The sequence below is a fragment of the Muntiacus reevesi genome, chromosome 12, assembly GCF_963930625.1.
Source record: "Muntiacus reevesi chromosome 12, mMunRee1.1, whole genome shotgun sequence".
Lineage (NCBI taxonomy): Eukaryota > Metazoa > Chordata > Mammalia > Artiodactyla > Cervidae > Muntiacus > Muntiacus reevesi.
The window spans coordinates 73,605,168-73,625,671 of NC_089260.1; the positions used below are offsets into that span (position 1 = coordinate 73,605,168).

Here is a 20,504-nt window from a genome sequence, read left to right on the forward strand (position 1 = left end):
ATAAGGCTAGGCACACAAATACTTTATTTGCATTACATCATTTTTTCCCCAAACTCTGCCTGGGAGGTAGATTTTTATCAACCTCATAAATAAGCAGCCCAGAGAAAGGACGCCTTTACCCATTTCCGCATCTCCCGTTTCTGGCGCCCTTTACAGTGCTCCTGCCTCCCTGCCTTCTCAGAGGCAACTGATTTCTTCCAGATCCTGAAACTCCTCCTCTCGGGGGGAGCTGAGGGCATAGAAGTGCTGCTGGGCAGATGTCAGGCTCACGGCATCACCCAGGAACCTCAGACACACGTTCGAGCTGGCTGTGGATCCAGAGGCCCTCCAGTCCCTGGTCCTGCCTCCCTGCTCCACACACGCCCACTGCTCCGGGCACAAGGAATTATTTTACAGGCCCTCAAATTGAGGCAAAGTTGTTTCCTTTTTTTTTTTTCCTTCAGAAACTAAAGTGAAAGTGAAACTGAAGTCACTCAGTCATGCCCGACTCTTTGCGACCCCGTGGACTGTAGCCCAGCAGGCTCCTCGGTCCATGGGATTCTCCAGGCAACAATACTGGAGTGGGTTGCCATTTCCTTCTCCAGGGGATCTTCCCGACCCAGGGATCGAACCCGGGTCTCCCACATTGCAGACAGATGCTTTACTGCCTGAGTTACCAGGGAAACTAGGGAGCTGCCAAATATTTGCTCAGATCACTCAAAAGAACTCCCTCATTTCTTCTTCCTTTCATCATGAACAACAAAATCACCATTAGGAGAACACACGTGATCTTCATCAGTACAAGCCCAGTACCACTGCAGAGGTCACCTGCCTGAGGGGTGGAAAAAATCAGGCAGCAAGTTTAACCTAAAAAGTGAAAGTGAAAGTCGCTCAGTCATGTCCGACTCTTTGTGGAGTCACAAAGAGTATTCACTGTATTCCAAATACAGTCTTTGGAACTCTCCAGGCCAGAATACTGGAGTGGGTAGCCTTTCCCTTCTCCAGGGGATCTTCCCAACCCAGAGATCGAACCCAGGTCTCACACATTGCAGGCCAATTCTTTACCAGCTGAGTCACAAGGGAAGCCCCCAGCAATTACTCCTGAGTTCTCAAAGTCCATATCCTGGTTATTACTGTAAACCAAGACTTTTACATACAATAAAAACAATATACTCTGTGGTTTTGTGGTCAAGATCCCAAAAACACAGCTAAAAAATAAAAGGGGAGAAATAAAAGAATGAGTATCTGGGCCTTCAGATAAAACTGCCTGTAAGAGCAGCATAAATGGATTCCCAAAGTGCTGTGTCTTCAGTAACCGGGCTGGGTGGCGGGGATGTGGTTTAGGAAAGTGCTGGCTGACTCAGGAAGTGGGGCCAGGAAAGACAGCCAGTGACAACAAAGGCACATAAAAGGAAATTTTAAAAATCTGTTTTCAAAAATATATGCAAGTGGATAAAAATACGGTAACTGTACAGTAATGCTTCAAGGGATTTTGAATATATTTTTTAAACTAAAGCAAAAAATAAACATTCTAATGCCCCTCACTATGTCACCCACATTCTTAAGTTTATGCATCTGAGCTGGTCAAGCAGTCGTTCACTGGCTGTGGACGCCTGTACAACAGACACTCTGCTTTGAACACATTCTATCTCATGCACCCACAGTCCTCCCATGTCAGGACTCTGCAGAGAACTCCTTCCTTGTCTTCCCCTTCGGCTGCTACACACACTTTAGAATCAGGACAAACATCACCTCCACCAAGAAGCCTTCCAGAGTCAAACCAGGCTGGGCCGGGAGCCCCCTCTGAGTACTTGTGCCTAAGGCTCCCTCAATCCCATATCTGGTCATCTGCTTCTCCCCCGGCTCCTGAGCGATAGAGGGCTGGGGATACATGCCACTCATCCCTGACATTTCCCAGCCCACCTCCAGATTTGGCACGCAGCAGAGGCTCAGTGGATCCGCCATGAATGAGATAATAAGCATGCTGTTAATAGATGCACGAATGACTCAATGAACTCAATGATTCAGTATAAGGATAACTTCAGGAAAACTGTCCTCATCACCCAGGAAAGTGCACTTACCAATACTCCCTCATGGGCAAAGTCTCCTTTTCTGAGTAGTGGTTACAAGCAAATTGAAGGAGAGACGCCTGCTATTGACTGAAGTGTCTGCCTTTCCTCTCGGAGGCTTGGGTAGATGACAACTGACCCCCTCCCCTGCAGGGTCAGGAGGTTAGTGGAAATGACGGACCACCTCTGGGCCTGGCCCACAAAATCTTCCCACAAGGTCCTCCATCGTCTCTTCCATTGTTTACCACTGCATACAGAGGACTCCGCAGGAGACACTGAAGTCTTACAGAAGTGAGTGCATGGGACTGGAGGGACGTGGGTCCCTGAATGGCCGTGTGCTCAGGACTCTCCACTCACCAAAACTCCCATTAGACTTAACATGAATGAGGAATAAACTTTTATTATGTTAATCATCTGAAATCTGAGGACCCTTTGTGTCCCCAATCAAACCAACAATACAAGACTTGTCGTTGTCTAGTCATTAAGTCATGTCCAACTCTTTTGTGACCCCATGGACCGTAACCCATCAGGCTTGTCTGTCCACGAGATTTCCCAGGCAAGTATACTGGAGTGACTTGCCATTTCCTTGTCCAGGGGCTCTTCCCAACCCAGGGATCGAACTTGGGTCTCCTGCATTGACAGGTGGGTTCTTTACCACTTAGCCACCAGGGAAGACCCCAGTACAAGACAAGATCTACTCCTTCGCTGGTTGAAAGCGTCTTTGGTAACTTCCTTAACTGCGAATATTAACAAACTATGTGGCACCCACTTCCATTTCACGGCTCAGAGCCGCAGAAGCTTTTGTTAGGTGACAAGTGATGAACATGGAAATAGACAGAGGCGACCAGAGATGATCACTTTCTAAGTACAACCCACGGTATCTACAGTTTGGTAGACTAATACTCACCTTGGTTCCCATAGGTCCTGGTAATCCCGGTGGGCCACGAAGTCCCTGGGAAAAGGAATGGAAGAAAGATGATCATGGAGCCACGAGTGAGCATCTACCCATTTACCCTGTGCTCTGGGGACACACGGAAGGACGGACTCTCACCATGACCTGCTGCGTACAAAGCAAAACCACCTGGTTTTGGACACAGGACCCCTGGGTGTGAATTCTGACTCAGAGTCAGAATTCTGTGTGACCTCCAGCAAACCCCTCGGGTCTCTCTTAGTTTGCTTTCTTATTTAAGATCCTTTTTTTTTCTTTTGGTTTTTAGGTAGTGAATTTCATTTTATTAACTTTTATTTCATATTGGAGTATACTTGAGGTGTTGTGCTGCTTTTGACTGTACGATAAGGTTGTACACATTGAGGTGTAGAGTGTTGTGTTGGTTTGAAGGGTACAACAAGGCCACTCAGTTAAATACATACACATGCGCTGTGTGCTCAGTCATATCCTACTCATTGTGACCCCATGGACTGTAGCCCACCGGGCTCCTCTGTCCACGGCATTTTCCAGTCAAGAATACCAGAGTGGGGTGCCGTTTCCTTTCCGGAGGATCTTCCCAACCCAGGGATCAAACTGCGCCTCTTGTGTCTCCTGTGTTGGCAGGACTACATATACATATATCTACTCTTTTTTCAAATTTTTCCCATATAGGTTATTACAACCTGAGTTTGCTGGGCTCTACAGGAGGTCCTTGTTGACTATCCATTTTATAGTAGTATGTATATGTTAATCCCAACCTCCTAACTTATCCCTCCTTGCAAGATCCTTATTTTGCAGATTCCCTCAAGGATGAGGCCAGGTTTCCGGCTTCACTGTAGGGGCTCTTCTGATCCCAAAGTTGGTGTCTTTCTTACTTACCCCTTTCTGTCCAGGACACACTAAAGCATTTGTAAGTCCCCATGTGCATAACACCCTCACACATTTACACACACAGCTCACCTGTCACTAACACCCGCTCTGTGCTATTTCATCTAAAAAGTAATTTCTTCCAGCTTTCACTTTTTGCATAGATGCCACTGCCTGTGCGAGGCCTCCCCAGCTTACACGGATCAGGGAAGCCCTTCTCCAGCATGTCCGAGCTACGGTCGTTGGACGGCTCGGCTGTCTCGTGAGCACCACAGCACAGGCTCTAACGCAGGTCTGTGTCCCCGGAGCCTGACCCACAGCCAGCAGTCCACATGGGACCCTGTGCCAGGCGGGCCTGACGTGGGCCCTTTCCCATCCCGGCTGCTTTATTGCAGAGTTTGACCGCGGACCCTTTTTTCCTTTTCTAATTCCAGCCTGGTCGTTATGGTCACCGAAGCCCCTCACACTTACCGGGTCTCCATCTTTCCCTCTTCCAGGGGGCCCGGGGATCCCGGGGGAACCAGGATCGCCCCTGGGGCCGGCTGGCCCTGGGCTCCCTTCTTCTCCTGCTGCTCCCTGGAAAGACAAGTGGACAGTGTCTGGGGTCAACGAGATGCAGAGAGTAAGTTTTTCAACGGAGAACCAATCTAAAGGGAGGGCTTCCCTGGCGGCTCGGTGGTAACGAAAACGCCTGCCAATGCAGGAGTGGAGGGTTCAATCCCTGGATCAAGAAGATCCCCTAGAGTAGGAAATGGCAACCCACTCCAGTGTTCTTGCTTGGAAAATTCCATGGACAGAGGAGACTGGCAAGGTGCATGGGGTTGCAAAAGAGTCAGACACGACTTAGTGACTAAACAGCCACCACCACGTGAAAGGGGTGGGTGGGCTTCCCGGTGATGCCCTGCTTCAGAAAGCCCACCCCTTCTGAAGGCACAGAGGACAAACCGCATAACGTGAGCCCCCAATTCATATGCCAAAGCCCTTAACTCTGGCACTTCAGTGTAGAAATAGGGTCTCTGCAGGGGTAATTAGTTAAGAGGTGCTAATACTAGAGTAGCATGGAGCCTAGCCCAAAAACAACTGCTGTCCTCATGAAAAAGGGAAGTTTGGACACAGGCCTGTGTAGAGGCAAGTCCACGTGAAGACACGGAGAGAAGGCAGCCATCAGTAATCCAAGGAGAGGGGCCTGGAAGACACCCTTCCCTCACCGCCCCCGGGAGGAGCCAGCCCTTCTGACACCTTGACTTAGGACTTCCCGACACGCTGACAATGGTGACACGGCACATTCCTGAGGTTTGAGGCTCCCAGTGTGTGACACTCTCGTTACGGCGTGGAACATGGGTGTGGGAAGGACACTAGCAGTTTTCTAGTCCCACCTTCCACACACTGCAGGAAGCCATCAGGTGCGCCTCTTCCAGGCAGTCCTCCCCATTTCTGCTTGGACTCCTTTTAGAGCACAGAGCTCACCACCTCCCCAAGTGGTTCATTTCCTTACTGGGCAGTTCCATTAGACACTGTGTCTTTATGTTCAGCCAAGACAGTCCTCTCCGAAATCTTCCAGAGATTTGACTTCAAACTTGGGGCTATGCAGCCAGCTCCATTCCTCTTCACATGACAGGCCTTCAGTGACGTGAGCACCGCTTGGGGATCCAAAGTGGGGTGAGAGAAAGGGACCCAGGATCTGATGAGGGAGGGAGCTGGGCTTGGAGTTTGCTCCCCGTTTCTGACCACAAGCCAGGAGCCCCATGCAGCCCCAGCTGTGGAACGCTGCAGAGAGGGGACCACATGGGCCACAGGAAGTCCCTTTCTGGGTAGGGCTCACTTGGACCTAAGCTGCAAGCTGCACCAGACATTCCTGATGCAGGAGTGAGGGGAGGTACCATGTCCCACGGAGGACAAAGCAAAGGATGCAGAGGACCTCTCTCCAGGCACGGGGCAGGATCAGCTTCTGCAAGTCTCAGGCCACCACTGGACAGTCAGAGAGAAGAGCAGGTTCTGCTGTCAGGGTTTTTACCACTTTGTACAGCACGGGAGGGGACCCCTTGCAAATGCCTTCTTCTGCTCAACAGAGCAGAGGTGTCTGGCTCCCTCTAGAGGCTGAATGAGCCAACTGCTGTTGCTGTTTAGTCAACAGTGAAAGAGAAAGTTGCTCAGTCCTGTCTGAATCTTTGCGACCCCATTGTCAGTATAGTCCATGGAATTCTCCAGGCCAGAATACTGGAGTGGGTAGCTGTTTCCTTCTCCAGGGAATCTCCCCAAGCCAGGGATCGAACCCAGGTCTCCCACATTGCAAGCGGATTCTTTACCAGCTGAGCCATAATGGAAACCCCAAGTTGTGTCTTTTTAAGTCATGACTCTTAGCGATCTCGGGGACTGTAGCCTGTCAGGTTCCTCTGTCTATGGGATTCTCCAGCAAGAATATTCGAATGGGTTGCCATTTACTCCTCTGGGGCATCCTCCTGAACCAGGGATCAAAGTCGAGTCTCCTACCTGGGAAGCCCCAGACGTTCTCATTTTTGCTCAATTAGTCCTCAACATTCCCTTCTAACCAACCCTCTTGACAAACTTCTAAGTTGTCAGTGCCCGTGTCCCAGAGTAGAGGCCCATCCTTTGCACGTGGTACAATCAAAGCAAAACAGATGGGTCAGGTTTTTTTTTTTTTCCCTCCCTCCCTCACTTAAGATTTTCCACAGGCTGGTCAATAATTTTTCTTCATAGCAAATCCTTCTCCAAGGGATGCATTTAAAAACTGAGCCTTCCCATCAAATTGTAAAAGTTTGTATCTATTCCTATTATAACATTTTGACAAAACAGAAAAGACAAAATGATCACGCCTTCCAAAGGTCCCAGGTGAAGTGGACCTGAAGGAATCTGCATTGTTAAGTTCAGAGACAGGAAAGCTGGGTCAGGGTTGGCTGCGGAGGACACATCAGGAGTTGGAGCAGGGTGGCGGGGGCGGGGGGGGGGGGGACTGGGATTTCTGTCCCTGGATGAGAAGCCTCCAGTGGGGGCTTGCTTCTCCCCTCACCACCTGCTCTGTGCCGCATGTCAGGGCCTCAGCTCCTCTCACCACCTGTGTGGTCCTGCGGCCTATGTGGGCTCGGCGCAAGCCGAGACCGGGGCTCCTCAGCCCTGACACTGCTGATGCTCACAGGGGACGGTCTGCGCTGAGAAGGGGTGCCGTCCTGTGGGTGTTCAGAATCCCCGTCTCCACCCACAAGATGCCAGAAGTCGGAATAAACATGGGAGACACGTGCGAGAATGCGAGGTCAGGACGTGTCACCTGGGATTCCAAAAGGCCGGGGAGCCTGCCCCTCTGCCCTCGAGGTATTGGCGTTTTTTTGGGGGGGCACTGTGTCTCTCTGCTTATAGCCCGGGAAGGTTTAATTGCACGCATGATAGTGTGGGGTGGCTATGCTGGAGCACTGAATTGAGAGAAAGAGGGGCTTAGGAGGCAGACAGACCAGCTCTGCGGCTCACCAGCTATGGGTCGCAGGACATAGAGCTTCAGTCTACACCTCTGTCTGTCAGGGCCCCATCTGACCCTGTGTCTGTGGCGAGGGTTAGAGGAGATCACTGCAGAGGAGCCCTTGGCCTCCCGGGTCCTGAAGCAGGTCTGAGCAGAGCGGGCTCCTTTCCTGCCTCTTAAAAGCTGAGAACCGCCACGGAGGTTAGAGACCACACTGCGTCTTACCTTCTCACCGCGCTCCCCATCTTTCCCAGGGGGGCCCCTGGAGCCCGGGGGACCCTAGAGAAAGAAAGGTGATTGACAAGCTCAAGTTCAAGAGGGCCCAGGGTGCTCCGAGAAGAGTGATGGGCCCTCTCCGGTCAGAGTGCCCCGACTCATTCTCCACCTCTGACTTATTCCTCCTCCACCGGCCTCCCTGTCCCCCGGGGACCGCCACTCATCCTCGCACATCGGAGCTCTAACCACGCGGCCCTGCTTCCCGACGGTCTGCCCACTTTGGGCTGTGGCTCTCAGAGGGCGGGCAGGGCATGGCGCGGAGGGGACCTCGGGGAGGAGAGGGTGACCTAGGAGCACAGCCTTGGCATCGTTGACCTGCCCATGTCGTCAGCATCCCCTAGAGGCTGACTTTTCGAGGGAAGGCTCAAGGCAGGCGTCCCGCGGATGCACCAGCAGGGACGTCAGAAAAAGGATGACGGGCGGATAGGGACACATTCACATGGCTGCAGCTCAGTCCTGCCGGGGGCTCCAGGGTCCAATGGCAGACAGGTGCTCGGAGCGGCTCCCCCAGGGGTGAAGGGAGTGGGCCGTTCACACACCAGTCGGCCAGAGCTGCTTCTGCTACTGCTGCTGCTGCTGCTACTGGCCACGTGCCATGTGGAGGGACCATGAGGTCTCGAAAAGTCAGAGAAAACCCTCAGGCCAAGGGACGCAGGGTTGGCTCCGGGAAGAGCCCACTGACCCTGTGGGGGAGGGTGAGGTGACGCGGGCCAAGGTCTCGCAGTTTCCACGGCAACCACTGACCACGTGCCGCCGTCTCCCTGTGCCTCAGTCTCCTCCTGAGTAAAAGGGGGCCACTTCTGACACTCGCCTCCCAGGGTCGTGAGGAGTCAGTGAGCGTGAAGGACTTAAAACGGTGCCAGGCACACACCTGCACCCACATCTGTCCTCTAAGCTGCTGTGATCATTAACAGAAAAGATGGTGACCGAACAGGACTGGACTACCCCAGGAGCACAATTCTCCGGTGCCCTTCACTGGACGCCACTGGGCGCTTTGCTGCACAACTGAAATCGAAATCAATGTCCATGATGGCTCTTAACTCGGGCCCACAAGCAGACCCCAGGGCCCCCACGGGGTGGCTGCCTCCACAGGCCAAGTGCAGTGGGGCATGAAGGTGAGCCTACACAGCCCACGCACTCCAGGCTGAAGATGAAAAAGCTGAGGCCTCAGGAACCCCTGCAGAGGCCTGGCAGACAGTGAGCTGCGGATAGGACCCGGCAATCCAGTATTTAGGGCGTCTCCCACTCCTATAGGTCCATCCTGCTTCCTCCAAGGCCAGCTGTGACACTGATCCCAGCATCAGTGCTGCTCACAGCTTTCTGCCCCCAACAATTTCCTTTACCACCCACAGATCTCCTGAGATACCAAGAACCTCAGGTTGTAACTTTGTAGGTATCTTTGCTGGGACCTCAATTTCTCCATCTGTGAAATGGGAGCAGGGATGCCTACACCCTGAGTTCTGTCGTGGAGGACACATGAGTTAACTAGGGGATGGGCATCATGGATCCACAACCAATGCTGGTGCCGCTGCCCTCCCCACCCACCCCAGTCACTCACCACACTTCCTGGGGGGCCGCTGGGGCCAGGGGGACCTACAAGTCCAGGAGCTCCCTGTAGAGAGGCAGAAGAAGGTCAGAAAGCCCCAAGGAATTGATTACAAGCGGCTTCCCCAGTCTTTCTCCAAACTTGCCTCCTATTCAACTCTCCCTGATTTGCTCAAAATGCTTCTAGATGACATTCCCTCTACAGGAAGGATGGCCCCCCTATCCAGGAGGGTCAGGAGGGTCCCAGTAGCCAAGCCTCAAAGGAGCTGGATTCCAGCACAGAGGGGGAGTCAGGAGGCCAGGAGGACTCCGGGACGATCCTTAAGACCACAGCACGGAGGTGGCAGAGGCGGAGGTGTGGGTGTCGGGGGAGGGCAGAGAGGACGGCCAGGTGCCATCAAGCACACGTCTCAGGTGGGGCATGGCCTCTAGCTTCAGAGCATGGGGGAATGGAAACCCTGAAATGGAACAAATCTGCAGATCTGAGCTATGGAGACACACACGCTGGCATAATGTACGTTGACTGTAAGGGTGTGAACAAGCCTTGGAGACGAGAGCGAGGGCCCAGTGAGGCGGGGTGGACAGGAGGCGGCCCTGGGCCTGGCCAGCCCTCCAGGGTGGACGGCACTTTCCCAGGCCCAGCCGCACACTCAGCGGGGAGCTGGGCGCCCGGGGGCAGAGGTCAGCCCAGACCCTCCCGTGGGCCCCGGGAGGCAGGTGGCCCGGAAGGACTCACAGGGTTCCCAGCTGCTCCGGGCGTTCCCTGGGCGCCTTCTTGTCCCTTGGCACCCTGCATGGGAAACAGAAAGGAAGTGAGACGCCTCCTGCAACGCTGTCCTCAGCCCCATGCAGCGATGCGGGGGCACCTTTGTCGTCAGAATCAGGTGATCCAAACTCAAAGAACAGGATTCCTTGGTGACTCAGAGATAAAGATTCCGCCTGCCTATGCAGGAGACACAAGTTTGATCCCTGGCTCAGAAAGATGTCCTGGAGAAGGAAATGGCAACTCACTCCAGTATTCTTGCCTAGAGAATTCTATGGACAGAGGAGCCTGGTGGGCTACAGTCCATGGGGTCGCAGAGTGGGACATGATTGAGCGACTAAACCACCACGACCAAACTGAAAGGACAGGGAGCACGTTTACAGGTGCAGAGATCACAGCTCCGGGCTCCCTAAACTTCTTCAGTCTTCACCCCCAGGACACAGGCCGCAGCCCCTACCCTTCATCCGGACGTATGTGAGGCGCAGAGGGACAGGCCTGCCCAGGCATACACAGGCAGCCGGGGGCCCCTGGGATCTGGCCCCTGGGATCTGAGCCCGGACAGGTCATTCAGAGCTCAGGAAACACTGCCCAGCACAGAGCCAGTTAAGACGCCAATCAAAATATAATCTAAATGTTAACACACTCTGCTGCTGCTGCTGCTGCTGCTGCTGCTAAGTCGCTTCAGTCGACCGACTCTGTGCGACCCCATAGACGGCAGCCCACCAGGCTCCCCCATCCCTGGGATTCTCCAAGCAAGAACACTGGAGTGGGTTGCCATTTCCTTCTCCAAGGCATGAAAGTGAAAAGTAAAGTGAAGTCGCCCAGTCATGTGCGACCCCTAGCGACCCCATGGACTGCAGCCTACCAGGCTCCTCTGTCTATGGGGTTTTCCAGGCAAGAGTACTGGAGTGGGTTGCCATTGCCTTCTCCGTAACACACTCTAGGTATCCTTTATATTGGCACTGGAGATTTCCTGCATTTGAAAAGCCTCCGGGAGCCAGGACCACCTGGATTTCAAGAGTTGTCCAGGAGGGAAGGTGCAGCAGGTTACCAGCTCTCCTAAACCCACACTTCAGCGACAGAGAAATGACCTCCTGGGCTCCAGGGGCTGCGTTTTTTTTCTGGGAGAACCTCTCTCCTAAGGCCCTGGACTCAGTCCTATCAGCGCCTGTTGTGGCGCCCCTGGTGGACATTCCTAGAATGACAGGGTGGAGGGGACAGCTAGGGACTAGCAGGAATTTCTGCTCTGGGAGCCAACAGAGGACAGAGGGTCTCTTACCGGTGGTCCAACAGGCCCCCGAGGCCCCAGTTCTCCAGGATGACCTGGCGATCCCTGCAATGAAACCACCCATCAGTGGACGAGGTCACACCCTTGCTCTGGGGAGGCATGAACACGGGCAATGGGAAGGGATTGAGATCCACAGAGAGGAGGGAGGAGGAAGGAGCTACATTCAGCTCAGCAGGGCTCCTGTGTGCAGTTCAGACAGGCCCGTAGGTGTCCAGTCTCAGGAAAGCAGATGCACAGAGTGAGGGGTGCCGGGCAGGGTGTGGGGCAGGAATGAGGGGCAAGGGTGCGGGCAGGAGTGAGGGGAGGGGTGAGGGGCAGGGGTGAGGTCAGGGGTAAAGGGAGGGGTGGGGGGCAGGGGTGTAGGCAGGGGTGAGGGGAGGGGTGAAGAGAGGTGTGAGGGGCAGGGTTGAGGGGCAGAGGTGATGAGAGGGGTGAGGGGCAGAGGTGAGGGGAGGGTTGAGGGCAGGGGTGAGGGGAAGAGTGAGGGGCAGGAGTGAGGTCAGGAGTGCAGGAGGGGCACAGGTGCAGAGCAGAGAGCACTCACCGGCTCCCCAGGCGCGCCGGGATCGCCCTTCTCTCCCCTGGGCCCAGGTTCTCCCTGTTGGCGGAGAAGCACAGAGTTAGGCATCTGCGCCCGGCCCACCCTCGGGTTGGCCGCAGGGACCTTCCTGGCCTGTGCAGGCACCTCGCACTGGAGGAGAAGCCGGCAGAAGCCGGTACTGCCCTGTGCAGTTCCCACGCTGCTTTCTCCACCCACGGACCTTGCCCCTTAGGCTCCTGCCGCCCCCCACCGCCCACGCCCATCACTGGCCCCTGAGTTAGCGTCTGCACGGCCTGGGCTGGGGCCCCACTCCCCCTGCACCGGCCTTTGATGGAACGTGCACACTCTACCCCAGAAAGCCGGAGTTCAGTGAGGTCGCCCCAACAACGAGGCTTTCAACAAAGGCAAGCTCCTTCCTCCTTCCAGAATCCCCATCTCCCACCAGCTCAGAAGAGCACACTCTGGCTCCATTCCTCAGACAATATCCTTACTCTAGCTTGCTTTCCCCCTAGAAAACGTCCCATGGTGGAAATTTGCAAAAGCGTTTTGTCTGGTCCTCAAGCCACTGGAGACACAACCCGTAAAGATGGAAGGGCAGATGGGGTGGATTTGGGGGACATAGAGGGAAGCAGCGGTGCATGCTTTCTGCCAGCGAGGGAAGGGACTGTGGGGGTCGGGTCAGGAGGGTGACCCTGAGGCTCTCAGACAAGATGCTCAGGGCGTTTCTACCCGGGCCTGAGAGCCAACAGCAGAGCCTTCACCACAGGGGTGTTCAGCAGGCGCCCGTCAACCGCTGCTGAATGCTGAACACGGGAGCCTCGTTCTCCACCGCCCCCTGCTGGTGATGCCAGCCCAGGGAGATGCCCGCTCTGGGTTCAGCAACTGCAGGCACTGGCCAGGCCTCCCGGAACCCTCTGCAGGGGGAGGAGGTGGGTCAGGCTGCCCTTCCAGGGAGCGGCTTCTGAACCAGTTACAAAGCCCCCCAAAAGCTCTCAGCTGTAGCGTCTCCCAGCCTGAGACTGCCTGTCCCTCCCTCCTCCAGGCAAGGAGCGGGCTCACGCTCCCCGACATCCCCAGGAGGCTTCTTGTTCCTGCAACAGGAGCTGGGGCTCTCCTCCAGCCCTCGTCCCCTTTCTAGTCACCTTCTTAATTATGCTGCAAATCTTGTACATACATGCATGCTAAGTCACTTCAGTCATGTCTGACTCTTTGTGACCCTGTGGACTATAGCCCTCCAGGCTCCTCTGTCCAAGGGACCTGGCTGTCCCTTCAAATCTCCCAGCCCCTGCTGTGTGCAGGGTGGACTCGAAGGCAGCCCGCTGAGGTGAGCAGGGAGAAGTCAAACAGAACAACGGCTTCCAAAACCATCAATACAAACATGGTTACCACGGCAACGAGGCAGCCCCAGAGGGATTCATGCAGTAATCCCCAATGAATCTTTTTCTCCCGTGGACACAATTTCCTTGCCTTGCATCTGTAAGTGGTTTCCTGGTCTCTGCAGAGCTCAGACCCTGCAGGAAGGTGTCTCCCCACCAGTGATTCCAAGGGGAGGCCGGGAAGACTTCTGGCCCCTCTCAGTCCCTTCCCGTGAAAACACCTGGGACATCATCTTTTATGGATGGAGTGATTCCTTTACAGAGAGGCTGGATGTGTAGGTTTGCCACAAGCTTTAGGGACTCAGGGTGGGCAAGAGGGAGGAGTCCCAGAGGATGAAGGGCTGAGGCATCGTGTAGGGGGACATGGTTCTGGAAGAGGGAGGCGGCGGGGCAGTGTGACGGAGCCTTGAACCTCGGCACCAGTGGGGACAGCGGCTCGGCCAGGGCCCAGGCCGACAGCGACCTCCCGATTCCTGACTCCAGGAAGGCCCTGCGCAAGGTGCTCCGCTCCTCGAGCCTCGGGCCATCATCTGTGAGCCGGGCACAGGGCTGGTCGGAGCGATGCCTGCCCTGCGCCCGCCACATTCAAGGCTTCCTCTCTGTCCCTCCGAGCCCTTCCTTCGAGAGAGGAGACACAGCCGGAGCCCCACCTGCTCTCCCCTCAGCATCTTCCAACACTCCTGTGGTCCCCGGCCTCCCCCCACCACCCAGGGACAGCCCTCTGCCCTCGCTTCCTCCCCGTTCCTCCCAAAGCAGCTCAAAATCCTCCCTCTCCTTCCACGATGATTTCGGCACCGACTCAGTCTCTCTCCCTTTCTGCTCCCTTCATTTCCATCACATCCAGGATCTCTTTAGCTTCCCAAGTTGTAGCTACTTAATAGCATTGATGTGGAGATGGGTCCTCACCTAAGCCTCTTGGCCACCACACGTGGTGCAGTGGGTCAAGTACTAACCACAGGAGAACCGCGTCCCCAAGAGCGAACCAACAAAGGAGGCGAGTTTGGTGACGTCAGAGACCCTGAACACACTCGTTTTCACAGAAGCCCCTCAAGAAAGAGGAGGGAAAGGCTTCTGGAGGCTGCGGCCACGCTGAGTGTCCTTTTCCATCAAGCGCTTCCATCTTCAGAAAAAGCCACACGCTCTCCCGCTGGCCACTGCCCCAAGCAAGCTCAGTCCCCACTGGCCCCTGAATGGCCTCTCTAAGACTTGGCCTCCGAGACGCCCAGGCTGGCTCCCTCTCTGCGGGGTCCCCCGGACCTGCCCCCTCTGCCCTTTCACCTTCTGCCGTTCACAGGGCTCTGTCCTGCTTGGAACAACCAGCCACCCTGTGCAGTGAGGGGTCACTTTACCCAAAGAGAGGGGTGGCCTTTGCCTGCGGCTACTGGGAGGCCACCTCCCGGCCCCTGACCTGGGAGGTCCCATCTGCCCCTGAAGCTGGCCCCTCGCCCGGCCTACTCCCTGTCAGCTGCCAGGACGAGGTCAGGAACCCAGAGGCCTGACAGTGGCTGGCAGGTCAGGGCCGAGGGTCAGGACGCAGCCCAGCCCCCCAGCCCCAGAGCACCCAGGGGCATCGCGAGCCAGGCCGGGGGGTACCGGGCAGCCACAAGGCGCCGCTGCTACTTACGGGCATTCTCGGGTGTGGTGTGAACAGGGACGTCTGCAAAGGAGACCACAGAAACGAGACAGACGTGAGTGGACATCAGCAACCTGCCTCTGACAGACTTATGGTGGGAGAACGCAGCCTCAGGGGCTCCTTTAAGGATGATTCTCGACAGAATCACACATTCCTTTTAAAGCCCTTGCCCTCCACATGAGGCCGTCCCCTGCCTCAGCTACTTACTGACCAATCCCTACGTGCCCAGGCAAGGCCGGTTCTCGGAGCCACGTTCATCTCCCTTCCTGCCCCCCACCCCAAAATTCATTAAAGCATAGAAAACCAAGGCTGGAAAGAAACATTCAAGTGAAAAAATAAATGCAAACTATGCTCACATATTTATAAAGCTTTTGTTTTTTTTTTAATTACTATTTCTTATGTACCAGAAACTACAAAATATACCTTATATATTTCAGTCAATTTTCACTACAAATGTATAAAGCACAGCTCCGCATAACATTCTTTTTCCTTAACAGATGAGAAGATGGAGTCTTTTTCACATTAAATAACATATTTAAGATCACCATGCTGGTGAGCAGCACAGCTGGGATTCAAACCCACTCTTTTCTTCTGGCTCCAAGGCCCCTGCTCTTTACTCATGCCTGAACCCCAACTCACAATGCCCACCCTCGGGCCTGCAGAGGGTGGAGGTGTGAGTCCTGGGTCTACGTCCACGCTGCAGCCTCACCCTGGGCAAACTGCTTCCTGTCTCTGACCTCCTCCCCACATGCAGCAAGTGGGCATGGACGCCCAGGGTCTAGTCAGTGTTCTGATCAACACTAACCGTGTTTGTTGAATAAACTAAGTCAATAAGTACAAGGTGGTTCTTACAGAAGCTCATGTACTTTCTGGATCATGAGACCCAGGGATGGGTCGGCTATTGGCAGACTCCCTTAAAAAAACGTCTATAACTACGTGGTCGGTGTGCAGGAGGAGAAAGGATTAGAAGCAGAGTAACTTACAGTGCCAGGTAATCCAGGGGGCCCCGGTGGACCCACTTCACCCTAGATGAAGAAATGGAAACAGCGGTAAAGAATCCACCTGCCAACCCAGGAGATGTAAGAGTCGCAGGTTTGATCCCTGGGTTGAGAAGATACCCTGGAGGAGGGAATGGCAACCCACTCCAGTATTCCTGCCTGGAGAATCCCATGGACAGAGGAGCCTGGAGGGCTACAGCCCATGGGGTCACAAAGAGTCGGACATGAATAAGCACATTCACACAGTCCTTCTTATCCTGGAATTCTTTTCCTAAGAAGACAGACTCACCCAGTCTGCCTCTACTGCAATTGATAGATATATAGATCCAAGCTATAAAATATTTCAAACAGACCAGAACTCTGTTCTGAAAAACATCTATGCTGCAGGTCATTTATACCATTCCATACTATTCCATGGTGCAATTGGAGGTAAAGTGACCATCCCCCCGTTGACAACACTGACGTGATTTCCCACCTGCTGCAGCCAACGTCCCCACACTGTCCTGGAGCCCAAGCTTGAGCCCCTGAGAGGCTCCTCTGGACCCTGCCCTCCTCAGAGGGCTCAGGCTCTTCTCAGGGGCCTGAGGGGTGGCTATTACATTCCTGTGAATGGCACAGGCCTGGGAGTCGACTCACCCGAGCTTGAAACCTAACTCTGCCATTTTACACATTATTTTACTTCTGATGGTGTGTTTTCCTCTGTGCAAAATAATGGTGACGGTACACACAGCTCACAGCGTCCTCTGGGGACTCAGACTTTCAGCGCAGTCCCAATGAGGAGGAAATTGTTACTCCATTTGCCTCGAGGAAAGGAGGTCACTGGGCTGCTCCATCAGGAGGAACGGTCCCCAAAGCCTTTCATTCCATGTGAGTCACAATAGTGTTGGGACAGGGATATCTCTGCTCACGAGTGTCCTAGCAGCCCAGGGTCCATGCGTGCAAGCCTGGGTACACATGTGGTTATTAGTGGACAAAAGAATGAATAAAGCTGACTGAGAGATGGGCTAGGCTTCTCTTATTAATAGTGACAACAATACGATGATAATGAAAATAAGTTACATGATAAAGCATAATGGAAAAGAATATTTTTAAAAATGTCTACATATGTGTAACTGAGTTACTCTGCTATACAGCGGAGATTAGCCCCACGTTGTAAATCAACTATACTTCAATTAAAAAGTTTTTTAAGTGGTTACGTTGTTTTCTATGCTTGTTTCTATGGTTATGCAGGATTTAATCCCAGGTAGCAGCTCACTTTTCTACATGCATTAATTCCCTTCATCGCCACTGAGATGCCTGGAGCAGAGGTGCTTCACGTGCGCCCCATTCCCCGGGTGAGCAAACTGAAGCAGGGCCACACTCGGGCCCCTGCCCAAAGCCACACAGAGAGCAGCTGGGGCAGCCTGGTGGTAAACTCTGAGCCCACGCCCCTAACCACTGCGAGGCCTTCCCCTGACCATGCTGTAGAAGCTTCAGAGAGAATACAGCACCTTAGTGCTGAGTCCACCCACTTCTCCTCTTGACACTGTTGACCACATGTTCCAGAACCAGTCTCATCCAGACCATCCAAGTTCAGGGTTTCCCACTGCAATGCACGTGCAGGCGAGTTCAGTCTGTCATGTCCAACTCTCTGCCACCCCGTGGACTGTAGCCCGCCAGGCTCCTCTGTCCATGGGGTTCTCCAGGCAAGAACACTGGAGTGGGCTGCCACATCCTTCTCCAGGGGACCCTCCTGACCCAGCAAGTGAACCCGCGTCTCCAGCACTGGCACACAGGTTCTTTACCATTAGCACGACAGTACAAGGTATGAACGGACATAAACAAGAAGGGGGCTGGAGGAGAGATGTGTATCCAATCCCAAGGGCCTCAAGACCACCTTCCTGAGGAGCCTCGCCCGCCTTCGATGCTGTGGGGCGAGCTGGCGGGGCAGAGCCCAGGAGCTCTCTGGCTTGGAGAAAGATGCCTGCCTGGGGAAGGGTCTCTGAGCCCTGGAGTCAATGAGGCTGGCGTGGACTGCCATCCCCGCTTCTCCGCAGTTTAAGTGTCTCAGCCCCAGCTGACGCAGGGGCGTTATCACCCTCCTCTCAGAGATGCCCTGGGATCAAAAGGCTCTCAATGTGGGGTGGGGAAGAAGTGGACCAAACCGCTGAGGAAGGGACGCCCAGGCACGGCCAGCAGGGGGCGATGTTGCTTCAACATCACTTTTTTTTTAAACCCAGAACTGTCTATGATGACATATTTCTCTAGAGGCAAAGAAAAGCAGGCCAGATTCTTCGGAAGCTTGAATGCGACTCTGCCGTGGCCCCGGCAATTCTGCCAAAGCAATAAAAGGGCTTAATGGCCTCACTGAGTCCTCTGCATCTTGGAAATGAGTTTCTCAAATAGAAATTGCTTTTCTGAGAAGTCCGGGAGAGCCGCGGGCCTGAACAGCTTATCCACCAAAGCCCTTTCCATTGCAGGATCTCTATTTATAGATTGCAGGTCTGTTCAGAACAAAGACCTTGGCCCTCAGCCTGGGAGCAGGAATGGGGGCTGCTGAGCAAGATGGTGGGCAGGAGAGTGGGACACGGAGGGTGCAGAGCTCAAACTAGGAGAACCAGGTGGCCCCCCAGGCAGCAGAGGGGGGATTGCAGGGCCTCGCTGGGTGTGAGGCTGCCCAGGCTCCCCCAGGGCCAGGCCGGTGTGCCATGTGGACCCACTCGGAGCCTGGACGCTGGGCCTAGAGTATGGTCAGGTCTCACTCCCACCGCCCTCCATCCACACAGCCCCGGGCCAGCAGCCTGGCCCTTTCGTGCCTCAGTGTCCTCATCTATAAACTGGGGGTGTTGCTGATAATCCGACCCGCCTCTGGATGTCGCCGGGATCACCCGAGTCACTACGTGTGCTGTGATCGCCATGATGACCCTGGGCTGTGGTGGGTCCCACCTCCCTGGCGCTGGTTCCTGGAGGCCCACGGTTCTCAGGCTCCACCACTTTATATGAGAGACTCAGGCATCCACAGATTTCAGTTATCTGCAAGGGCTCCTGCAGCCAACTGCCCATGGATGCCAGCCTACACAGGCAGCTCTGCTTTCGGGCCAGCAAGGGAGACACGGGGATCAGATGGGATGCTCAGGACCGCAGCGGGGAGAACCAGGACCGCCGCCCAGGCCACCGCTGAGACTTCAAGCACGGGACCCCTTGCACGTGAACAATGGACGGGCGGTTGTCTGACACGCAGCACCGACGCCCAGGACGAGGGCAGCAGCTCCTACCTTTGCACCTTGGTCGCCTTTCAGGCCCGGAAGCCCCAGGGCCCCTTTCTCTCCCTACAGAGAAAAGATAAAACCAGGAGACATTAGAATATGACTGAGTGTAACGGCTGCCTCTTCCAGGCGAGAGCAAGGGGACCCTGGGCAAAATACTGTTTTGTCTCCCCAGCCTGCCCTGCCACGGTGAGGACTGAGATCAAGGGACGTGTTGGTTGTGTGAAGGGGCAAATGCTCCATCTGGCACCTGACGGCTGACGCCCCCCGTCTTTCCCACAAATTTCATCTGAAGCTACTCCACTTCCAGATGGCCGCTGTCCCCTCGTTCCAGCGCATGGCCCACGGTGGCCCCGTTGCCCACCTCTCCTCTTCCATAAACACTGGGGAAAACGCTCTAACCCCATCCTGGGTCAGCCCATCCTCGAGCGTGCAAGCCAGGACAGGGGGCTCTCTCCTCGGGCGCGGCGCGTGGCCTCGCTGGCAAGAAGCACCCACCACTCACCTGGTCTCCTTTCTCTCCCCGCGCACCTGAGAGTCCTGGGAAGCCTGGGAGCCCTGCCTCTCCCTGCGGAAAGAACACAGTGCCACGGTTGGTGGGCTCAGGAAGGAGGCTGCCCCCAGACCCCTGAAGGAGCAGGGTAACGTGGAAACAAAGCAGCGGAGAGAGGGGGATTCTACACGCAGTTCCGGGGGCGGCCCCAGGCGTGGGCTCACTCTGCGCTCCCTCGCCTGGGAACCCTTACTTCCCCTCTCTTGTCCGACTCCTCATCCCTCTGGATCAGCCACGATGTCACCTCCTAGCCACCTCTCCTGACATCCCCCGAGCCTGAGTGGGGGGCCTCCTGGGACCCTTCTGCCACCTCCATGGCACCACTCGCTGCACCGGCTCAAGTGCCTTTGGCTGACAGTGGCGACCCTGGTACCCAACACAGCAAGGGACGCACAGGACGTGCTGACAGTCACGGGGAAAACAGACGAAGGCACACAGGCGTGTTGTGAGCTCCAAGGAGACAAGCGATACAGGGCAGCAGATACTAACAAAGAATGCACTGGATGAACAAACGAATGAATGAATGAACAGACCTTTTCTCCAGGTCGGCCGGCCAGGCCCTGCTCCCCAACTTCACCCTGCAGACAGAATGACAGACACCCCGTCACTGACCACTCACGTTTGCAGAGATGGCCGTCATCCCCAGGCGATCCCACAGACTCAGGGCACCTGGCGCCCACACCCTCGACTCTCACACAAGCAGCACAGGCGCCGCAGCCCCGGGCGCTGAGCGTTTCTGGAGAGAGGCTTCCACCCCCCATGTGGTCTTTGCACGCACGCTCAGTCGTCTGACTCTGTGATCCCATGGACTGTAGCCTGCCAGGCTCCTCTGTTCATGGGTTCTCCAGGCAAGAATACTGGAGTGGGTTGTCATTCCCTCCTCCAGGGGATCTTCCAGAACCAGGGATGGAACCCGAGTCTCCTGCGTCTCCAGCATTGGTCGGCATATTCTTTACCACCAGTGACACCCGGGA

At 55.0% G+C, this 20,504-nt stretch overlaps 1 protein-coding gene across 1 annotated transcript in view; it reads right to left on the minus strand.

Annotated features, from left to right (window-relative positions):
- The window catches only part of COL22A1 (collagen type XXII alpha 1 chain), a 221,714-nt gene that overhangs the window by 72,458 nt on the left and 128,752 nt on the right, over positions 1 to 20,504 (minus strand). The window contains 12 exon segments of the mRNA XM_065902959.1: positions 2,946 to 3,000; positions 4,315 to 4,419; positions 7,538 to 7,591; positions 9,147 to 9,200; positions 9,870 to 9,923; positions 11,176 to 11,229; positions 11,729 to 11,782; positions 14,726 to 14,758; positions 15,718 to 15,759; positions 18,987 to 19,040; positions 19,483 to 19,545; positions 20,064 to 20,108. Coding sequence (XP_065759031.1) covers positions 2,946 to 3,000; positions 4,315 to 4,419; positions 7,538 to 7,591; positions 9,147 to 9,200; positions 9,870 to 9,923; positions 11,176 to 11,229; positions 11,729 to 11,782; positions 14,726 to 14,758; positions 15,718 to 15,759; positions 18,987 to 19,040; positions 19,483 to 19,545; positions 20,064 to 20,108 — 667 coding nt within the window.